General features: G+C 46.7%; 1 protein-coding gene across 1 annotated transcript in view; it reads right to left on the bottom strand.

Annotated features, from left to right (window-relative positions):
- Nucleotides 1–154: 154 nt before the first annotated feature.
- LOC118370431 (potassium voltage-gated channel subfamily C member 2) overlaps nucleotides 155–10,412 on the bottom strand; it is a gene marked incomplete at its 3' end in the record, with an annotated part of 29,036 nt that continues 18,778 nt past the window's right edge. The window contains exon 2 of the mRNA XM_035755430.2: nucleotides 155–365. Coding sequence (XP_035611323.2) covers nucleotides 155–365 — 211 coding nt within the window. The remainder of the gene's footprint in view (nucleotides 366–10,412) is intronic.

Here is a 10,412-nt window from a genome sequence, read left to right as displayed (position 1 = left end):
CAGCTCATGAAGAAGGATCCAAAAAAAGGAGCTACCTCTGACAGGGGCGGTCTGATCTGATGGATCACCACAGCAACCAAAGACCGGGTTACCGGGGGAACAGGGTAAACTGGAGACATTACACTAAAGTCCAACATGGCTGAAATAGGCTTACACCAGTGATGAGTTAGTACAAGAGACGCTATGGTAAATATCATTATAAAAGCGTTTATTTCATTGCACTCTGACATATTTGTGGGGGTGTACTGTGGACGTCTTAAATGAACTTTAAATTCCTTATCATACCTTTCCCAGCCATCCTGTCTCACTCCCAGCCGCCAAAACAGGTTGCCAGGGTTAAAGGATAGCGTATCATCATGGCTCACCTACAAGAAGGAGGTAGAGGATTAAAAAGCCCTGTGGTTCAGCCTCGTCTATTTAAAAACACTTCCCTTTTATAATTACTCTGAGGAGCGCCAGTGAATGCATCCAAAATGGCACCCTATTCCCTGTGTAGTGCTCTACTTTTGACCAGAGCCCTATGCCATTTGGGATGTAGCCTTAAGAAACAGCATATGCCAAGAAGCATTAGCAGTTGGCACGCATCTGGTTAGATAAACCCTCTCACACGCTGTAGAATATTTTCTGTCCAACAAGACTTGGAATTAAAGGAAACGGTGCACTTCGCTAATGTCAGGCGTGGCCGAGAGGTTCAATCTCTCACGGCTCGAGCAACATTGGAATCAGGCTGTTAAAATGGCCCTAGCCCACAGTGCCTGACAGTACTGCTCTGGACCCATCTATCTGGTTTCCTCATTCACCTCAACACCTGTGGAAGTGCATCTAATGAATTAGCGTGTTATCTGTCGGGAATAATGCTTCATCCAGATGCTTTCTAGTCATTCTACTACAGGGAGAGGAGCCATAGTGCTGATCCCAGGTCAGAATGTGTCAAGAAAAGGAACGCTTAAAGGGGCAGTCAGCAGTTGCTACATCCATTTTTGGACCTCATAAATGAACGATATGTAGGCATCAATTGTTGAGGAATATAACTTGTAAATGTCTCGAGTTTCACAGTGTTAACAGAAGCCAGAATATAAGAATGTTGTATTTCAATGTTTGTAAACAGTCTTTTTTATTTTATTTTATTTTATTTAACCTTGTTTTACTAGTCAAGTCAGTTAAGAACAAATTCTTCTTTACATAATAGTATATTTCAACAAACACTATATAGCCTCAAAACATGGTTACAACTCTAATTTTGATATGGTCAGTCCTTGCATCCATAGCTCTGTCTATGAATTTGAGAGTGGTTCCATTTCTCCAGGTCCATGATTGTTGCTTTAAGGAAGATGGTGGTACAGAACAAAGAGCTGTGCTGTTGTTAAGCTTCACCACATTGGAAATAACCACATTTAACAGTTTCATGTGTTATCCTGTGGGATTCCTTTGTACTTTTTAAACTGTACGATCAATCAATCATGTATTATTTGTCAGTTTTCTACTCTGAATGTCTGTAAATGAACAAATTGTTCTTCTTCTCCAGTCCACATCCCCTACTACACCAAAGACTATTGAAGGGGATGTGTATCCAGTCCCCTCCCCTCCTACACCAAAGACTATTGAAGGGGATGTGTATCCAGTCCCCTCCCCTCCTACACCAAAGACTATTGAAGGGGATGTGTATCCAGTCCCCTCCCCTCCTACACCAAAGACTGTTGAAGGGGATGTGTATCCAGTCCCCTCCCCTCCTACACCAAAGACTATTGAAGGGGATGTGTATCCAGTCCCCTCCCCTCCTACACCAAAGACTATTGAAGGGGATGTGTATCCAGTCCCCTCCCCTCCTACACCAAAGACTGTTGAAGGGGATGTGTATCCAGTCCCCTCCCCTCCTACACCAAAGACTATTGAAGGGGATGTGTATCCAGTCCCCTCCTCCTACACCAAAGACTCCTACACACAAAGACTATTGAAGGGGATGTGTATCCAGTCCCCTCCTCCTACACCAAAGACTATTGAAGGGGATGTGTAGTCCCCCCTCCCCTCCTACACCAAAGACTATTGAAGGGGATGTGTATCCAGTCCCCCCTCCCCTCCTACACCAAAGACTATTGAAGGGGATGTGTATCCAGTCCCCCTCCCTCCTACACCAAAGACTATTGAAGGGGATGTCCACATCCCTCCTACACCAAAGACTATTGAAGGGGATGTGTATCAGTCCCCTCCCTCCTACACCAAAGACTATTGAAGGGGATGTGTATCCAGTCCCCTCCTCCTAAGACTATTGAAGGGGATGTGTATCCAGTCCCCTCCCTCCTACACCAAAGACTATTGAAGGGGATGTGTATCCAGTCCCCTCCCCTCCTACACCAAAGACTCCACATCCTCCTACACCAAAGACTTGAAGGGGATTGAAGGGGATGTGTATCCAGTCCCCTCCCCTCCTACACCAAAGACTATTGAAGGGGATGTGTATCCAGTCCCCTCCCCTCCTACACCAAAGACTATTGAAGGGGATGTGTATCCAGTCCCCTCCCCTCCTACACCAAAGACTATTGAAGGGGATGTGTATCCAGTCCCCTCCCCTCCTACACCAAAGACTATTGAAGGGGATGTGTATCCAGTCCCCTCCCCTCCTACACCAAAGACTATTGAAGGGGATGTGTATCCAGTCCCCTCCCCTCCTACACCAAAGACTATTGAAGGGGATGTGTATCCAGTCCCCTCCCCTCCTACACCAAAGACTATTGAAGGGGATGTGTATCCAGTCCCCTCCCCTCCTACACCAAAGACTATTGAAGGGGATGTGTATCCAGTCCCCTCCCCTCCTACACCAAAGACTATTGAAGGGGATGTGTATCCAGTCCCCTCCCCTCCTACACCAAAGACTATTGAAGGGGATGTCCACTCCTCCTACACCAAAGACTATCCAGTCCCCTCTCCTCCTATTGAAAGACTCATTCCCCTCCCCTCCTACCAAAGAAGGGGATGTGTATCCTCCATTGAAGGGATGTGTATCACCAAAAAGACTATTGAAGGGGATGTGTATCCAGTCCCCCTCCTCCTCCTACACCAAAGACTATTGAAGGGGATGTGTATCCAGTCCCCTCCTCCTACACCAAAGACTAAGGGGATGTGTACCAAAGACTGTTGAAGGGGATGTGTATCCAGTCCCCTCCCCTCCTACACCAAAGACTATTGAAGGGGATGTGTATCCAGTCCCCTCCCCTCCTACACCAAAGACTATTGAAGGGGATGTGTATCCAGTCCCCTCCCCTCCTACACCAAAGACTATTGAAGGGGATGTGTATCCAGTCCCCTCCCCTCCTACACCAAAGACTATTGAAGGGGATGTGTATCCAGTCCCCTCCCCTCCTACACCAAAGACTATTGAAGGGGATGTCCCCTCCCCTCCCTACACCAAAGTATGTCCCCTCCCCTCCTACACCAAAGACTATTGAAGGGGATGTGTATCCAGTCCCCTCCCCTCCTACACCAAAGACTATTGAAGGGGATGTGTATCCAGTCCCCTCCCCTCCTACACCAAAGACTATTGAAGGGGATGTGTATCCAGTCCCCTCCCCTCCTACACCAAAGACTATTGAAGGGGATGTGTATCCAGTCCCCTCCCCTCCTACACCAAAGACTGTTGAAGGGGATGTGTATTTTTGCGAGGACAAGCTTTATACGTGTGTGGTCAGCTGCCTTGCAAAATAACAGGACATGAGGTAGGCGTCTGAGTTTTTTACTCCTGCTTTTCAGTCAAAGTCCAAAGGTCAAAAAGCATCCTCAATTAAAGTGCGTGTGTGCTGGCTTCACACAGAAAAACATTTTAATTACATTTCTCTCAGAAATCTCTCAAAATGATCAAGCAAATCATTTGTTAATGATTGAGTCACAGTGCGGTGGGAGAAAAATGCACTTCTTGGGCCCACCGAGCGAGAGAACCTCTCTCAAGCACAGAGATTTCCCCTCCTGCTTGTATTTTCTGAATGCTACTTTATCGTTCTGACTTCGCTCAATAGTGCTCCACAAAAACATTGCATGAAGAGCAAAAAGGTCACTCAGTGCTAAACTCAGTGGTAGTGGACGCCAGGGGGGCCGGCTCAAAAGATCTGCCACCCGCCCTGTGGGGCGGGTCCGACCGTCTTGACGGTTTACAACACTTTGTGTAAGGCCCATTTACAATGCGGCGGCCTTTATTGTTGCTCTCCAAAGTGCCTCTTCATTTGACCCATGTCTCTTTCTGAGCCAAAACAATTGTGTCTCTCCTCCCTTCAGCAACTTAGATGATGACCCGCAGATGACCCTAACCTGTCAATCACCCAGCCACCTCCTGTTTCTCTGTCTTCTGATTGTAATATAAAGCCAATATAAAGTGTTATGGGCCGACAATGGTATCAGTAGGTTGAATGAATGGAGCTTGTAATTTAAAGGTGGCACGCTCTAACGCCTAAGGGGCCCTTGAGCTTGCCAATAAATGTTTATGGCACTGTGTTAGTGCCTCAAGACCCCAGTTTGAGACAGTTTGCTAAAGGAGGAAAACAATCCTTCCATTAACAGGTTATGTGGATTATAATTAATGGACATTTTTGAAGGGGTTAATACATTTCTCGTAAGGGAAAATCAAGTCTGGAATTTCAAAGTGGAAATTACAGACTTCAGAAGCCTTTTTAAACCTCAAATACACTACAAGTTGTACATTTCCTAAAAGTTCTCCTGAACTGTGTTAAAGGGAGAGGATTATTAGTGACCTCCTCCCCAGGTCCATGTAGGCTCCTGCATGTCTGATACACTACAAGTTGTACATTTCCTAAAAGTTCTCCTGAACTGTATTAAAGGGAGAGGATTATTAGTGACCTCCTCCCCAGGTCCATGTAGGCTCCTGCATGTCTGCGTGGCTGTTCCCGTAAACACCTCTTTCTTCTTGTTGATACGTTTATCTATTTCTCCCCATGTTATTCACTCTTTTATATTATTCAGGGGAGCCCAATAGAGTCTCATTTTCAATGGTGCCCCGAGGACGTAAAAGAAAATATAAAACTACAAGATATAATAACAGGTACATTACATTAGAACATCACAAACATCACAGGCATCATAAAACAAGTTATTAAAGTCAATCAATCAAAACAATTGCACACCTCGGTGAACACGTTTATCATCAGGGTTTTAAACTGCCCTAGTGGCACCAGGCAATCCAAATGGAATGAATTTTGTAAGTGATTTCCCCCAAAATAAAATAAAAATACAGATATATCTAGTTCTGTGGTGACCCGAGGAACCTCAAGAGTTGACCAACCCTGTGAATGGGTTTGGCATCTCATGTTTTATACTTTAACAACAAAGTCAGACTTTAATGAGGACCAGCCAACTTACGGGACTTTAATGAGGACCAGCCAACTTACGGGACTTTAATGAGGACCAGCCAACTTACGGGACTTTAATGAGGACCAGCCAACTTACGGGACTTTAATGAGGACCAGCCAACTTACTTTAATGGGACCAGCCAACTGTAATGAGGACCAGCCAACTTACGGGACTGTAATGAGGACCAGCCAACTTACGGGACTTTTACGGGACTTTATGAGGACCAGCCAACTTAGGACCAGGGACTTTAATGAGGACCAGCCAACTTAAGGACTTTAATGAGGACCAGCCAACTTACGGGACTGTAATGAGGACCAGCCAACTTACGGGACTGTAATGAGGACCAGCCAACTTACGGGACTTTAATGAGGACCAGCCAACTTACGGGACTTTAATGAGGACCAGCCAACTTACCAGGGGACTGTAATGAGGACCAGCCAACTTTTAATGAGGACGGGACTTTAATGAGGACCAGCCAACTTACGGGACTGTAATGAGGACCAGCCAACTTACGGGACTGTAATGAGGACCAGCCAACTTACGGGACTGTAATGAGGACCAGCCAACTTACGGGACTTTAATGAGGACCAGCCAACTTACAGGACTTTAATGAGGACCAGCCAACTTACGGGACTTTAATGAGGACCAGCCAACTTACGGGACTGTAATGAGGACCAGCCAACTTACGGGACTTTAATGAGGACCAGCCAACTTACGGGACTGTAATGAGGACCAGCCAACTTACGGGACTGTAATGAGGACCAGCCAACTTACGGGACTGTAATGAGGACCAGCCAACTTACGGGACTGTAATGAGGACCAGCCAACTTACGGGACTTTAATGAGGACCAGCCAACTTACGGGACTTTAATGAGGACCAGCCAACTTACGGGACTGTAATGAGGACCAGCCAACTTACGGGACTTTAATGAGGACCAGCCAACTTACGGGACTTTAATGAGGACCAGCCAACCTTTTGATAAGGGTTCAGTGGTGAGTATTGAAACTGTTACCTGTGATAAAACGAAAGGCGCCATTGTAGACGGTATCCAAAGGTTTAAGTGATTAAGACACTGTCTATAACGACCACTTATCATGGTCGTTTTGCTGATATTGCTCATTACGAAAAGTAGCCTATACCAGAGAAATGTGAAGTTTGAAATTAAATTAGAGTGCTAATGTGGGTGATTGTTAATGGGACAATTGATAGCTACAACATTCAATCAAGTAGCTGTAGTTTAACCTCTCTTGGGTAGGGGGCAGTATTTTCACGTCCGGATGAATAGCGTGCACAAAGTAAACTGCCTGTTAGTCAGGCCCAGAAGCTAGGATATGCATATAATTAGATAGATTTGGATAGAAAACACTCTAAAGTTTCAGAACTGTTAAAATAATGTCTGTGAGTATAACAGAACTGATATGGCAGGCAAACCCTGAGGACAAACCATCCCCCCAAAAAACAATTCAGCCTACCACTGTTTTCAATGGCTGTCACTTTTTTTACAAGGCGAATTCCTCCCAGATTGCAATTCCTAGGGCTTCCACTAGATGTCAACAGTCTTTAGAAAGAGTTTCATGCTGGTTTTTGGAAAAATGGCTCCCATTTTATCTGTAGTGTTTCCAAGCGCGTAAAATAGAGCACATTCTTTGGTATTTTTCGGAGGTAAAGACAATAACGATTCTCAGTATTAAATTGTATTGTTTATTTACGTACTAGGGTACCTAAGGTTTAATTATAAATGTTTTTTGACTTGTTTGGAAAAGAAAAAGGACCATTTGTGATGTATCTGGGACCTTTTGGAGTGCCAACAGAGGAAGATCATCAAATGTAAGGCATTTATTATATCGCTATTTCTGACTTTCGTGGCGCACCTGCCTGGTTGAAATATGTTTTTCATGCTTTTGTACGCGGGGCGCTGTCCTCAGATAATCGCATGGTGTGCTTTCGGCATAAAGCCTTTTTGAAATCTGACACAGCGGCTGGATTAACAAGAAGTTAAGCTTTATTTTGATGTATTACGTGATTTTATGAAAGTTAAATATTTATAATTCTGTAGTTTGAATTTCGCAATCTGCAATTTCACTGGATGTTGGCCAGGTGGGACGCCACCTGCCCATAAGAAGTTTAAAGGGTAGTTAAAAGATCTGTGGTTGACATTAATGTTGTAAATGTATGATTATATTTATCATTATTGTATTAATTCACGCAATTTATTGCAATATGGATTTTTTTTATAGATATGCTAAAGAGCCCATCTTGAATCTATACAATGGCCTCTTCTGTCACACCCTGATCTGTTTCACCTGTCTTTGTGATTGTCTCCACCCCCCTCCAGGTGTCGCCCATCGTCCCCATTATCCCCTGTGTATTTATTCCTGTGTTCTCTGTTTGCAGCCTGGGAACTACCGATGGATCTCGACTCGCTCATCGCCTTGACCATTCGGATCGATGGACGACTACGGGAATGAAGGAAGGAGAAGAGAGTCGATTCCACCTCGCCTCCGAGGTATCCTGGAAATCCCCGATGGCTCCGTTGCCGAGAGAACCCGAGGCTACCCAAGCTTCCATGAGAGCCTCCAAAGACTGACGATTCACCTCTTCCCGAGCCCATGCAACAAGGCAGAGATAGGCTGTCTCCAGCTGAACGTCTATACAGGCTTTACACTAAGAGTTGCCTGTATCGCGAGACTACTGGTCATATTTGTCTCCACCTGTCCAATAAAAGACCAGGCTCACCGGTAGGAGCGAGTAGTCTGGTGGGCCATATGGAGAACTTTTCCTCTCGCCTTACTCGCATTCCTTTTCATGCCATGTTGCTGTGGGGGAACCAGTCAAAATCTCTCCGGGTACTCCTCGACTCTGGGGCTGATGAGAGCATTATGGACGCTACCCTGGCCTCCGAGCTGGATATCCCCACTCAGCCTCTCTCCATTCCCATTGACGTTAGAGCACTGGACGGGCACTCTATTGACCGGGTCACCCACAGTACCACCCCCATCAACCTACGTGTGTCAGGGAACCACAGTGATATGATCCAGTTCCTGTTCATTAAAGTCTCCTCAGGTTCCCTTGGTGTTGGGATTCTCCTGGCTCCAGCAACACATTCTCCTCATTGACTCGTCTGCCGGTGCCATCATGGGCTGGAGCCCGTTCTGCCACACCCGCTGCCTGAAGTCAGCACAGCCTGTTCTGGGACGTCTTCCTGGGACCCCGGAGGTTGCCCCAGAACTCTCCACCATTCCCACGGAGTACCAGGACCTCCGAGAGGTGTTCAGTAAGGCCCGGGCCACTTCGCTGCTGCCGCACCGACCCTATGACTGCAGGATTGATCTTCTTCCAGGCACCACTCCGCCCCGGGTACGACTGTACTCTCTGTCGGGTCCGGAGACCACGGATATGGAGACCTACATTGTTGACTCCCAAGCTGCCGGGTTCATCCGTCCTTTTGCCTCCCCCGTCAGCACAGGGTTCTTCTTTGTGGAGAAGAAGGACAAAACCCTGCGTCCGTGCATCGACTACCGAGGTCTCAATGACATCCCAGTGAAGAACCGCTACCCGCTGCCTCTCATCTCCTCAGCCTTCGAGCCACTCTGGGGTGCCACAGTGTTCTCCAAGCTGGACCTACAGAACCCCTACCACCTGCTGCGGATACGGGAGGGGGATGATTGTAAGACTGCCTTCAACATATCCAGTGGCCACTACGAGTACCTGGTCATGCCCTTTGGGCTTACCAATGCCCCTGCTGTGTTCCAGGCTCTGGTTAATGATGTTCTCCGTGACATGTTGAACCAGTTCGTTATTGTCTACCACGATGACATCCATGTCTTCTCCTGCTCCACCCAAGAACATGTGCTCCACATCCGACAGGTTAGAGATGCCTCTTCAAGGTGCGGGACTCTAACCCGGAAGCTTACAAGAAGAAATCCTGCTATGCCCTGCGACGAACCATCAAACAGGCAAAGTGTCAATACAGGGCTAAGATTGAATCATAATACACCGGCTCCGACGCTCATCTTATGTAGCGGGGCTTGCAAACTATTACAGACTACAAAGGGAAGCACAGCCGCGAGCTGCCCAGTGACACAAGCCTACCAGACGAGCTAAATCACTTCTATGCTCGCTTCGAGGCAAGTAACACTGAGGCATGCATGAGAGCATCAGCTGTTCCGGATGACTGTGTGATCACACCTTTAAACAGGTCAACATACGCAAGGCTGCGGGGCCAGACGGATTTCCAGGACATGTGCTCCGGGCATGTGCTGACCAACTGGCAGGTGTCTTCACTGACATTTTCAACATGTCCCTGATTGAGTCTGTATTACCAACATGTTTCAAGCAGACCACCATAGTCCCTGTGGCCAAGAACACAAAGGCAACCTGCCTGAATGACTACAGACCCGTAGCACTCACGTCCGTAGCCATGAAGTGCTTTGAAAGGTTGGTAATGGATCACATCAACACCATAATCCCAAACAGATCCACAGATGATGCAATCACTATTGCACTCCACACTGCCCTTTCCCACCTGGACAAAATTAACATTTATGTGAGTATACTATTCATTGACTACAGCTCAGCGTTCAACACCATAGTACCCTCAAAGCTCATCACTAAGCTAAGGATCTTGGGACTAAACAACTTCTGCCACGCTGATCCTCAACACTGGGGCTCCCCAGGGGTGCGTGCTCAGTCCCCTCCTGTACTCCCTGTTCACTCATGACTGCACGGCCAAGCCCGTCTCCAACACCCTCATTAAGTTTGCCAATCACCAACAATGACGAGACAGCCTATAGGGAGGAGGTCAGATACCTGGCCATGTGGTGCCAGGACAACAACCTCTCCCTCAATGTGATCAAGACAAAGGAGATGATAGTTGTGGCCACTACATCACAGCACTCCCTCTCTTGCTCTTGGTCCTCCTCATCTTTGTAAGTCACCTTGATTTTGCACCTGTGTGTTTCATCAGTTTCTTTATGAAAATATTTAGCGAACTCCATGACAGTAGCTAAAGCAAGGGATATAGCAGCACACAAATGCATGCTGGGCCGGTTAAAATCCC

The sequence above is a fragment of the Oncorhynchus keta genome, unplaced genomic scaffold (genome assembly GCF_023373465.1).
Source record: "Oncorhynchus keta strain PuntledgeMale-10-30-2019 unplaced genomic scaffold, Oket_V2 Un_contig_19852_pilon_pilon, whole genome shotgun sequence".
Classification (NCBI taxonomy): Eukaryota; Metazoa; Chordata; class Actinopteri; order Salmoniformes; family Salmonidae; genus Oncorhynchus; species Oncorhynchus keta.
The sequence above is the reverse complement of the archived record's forward strand: the minus strand, read 5'-3'. Positions and strand labels throughout refer to the sequence as shown.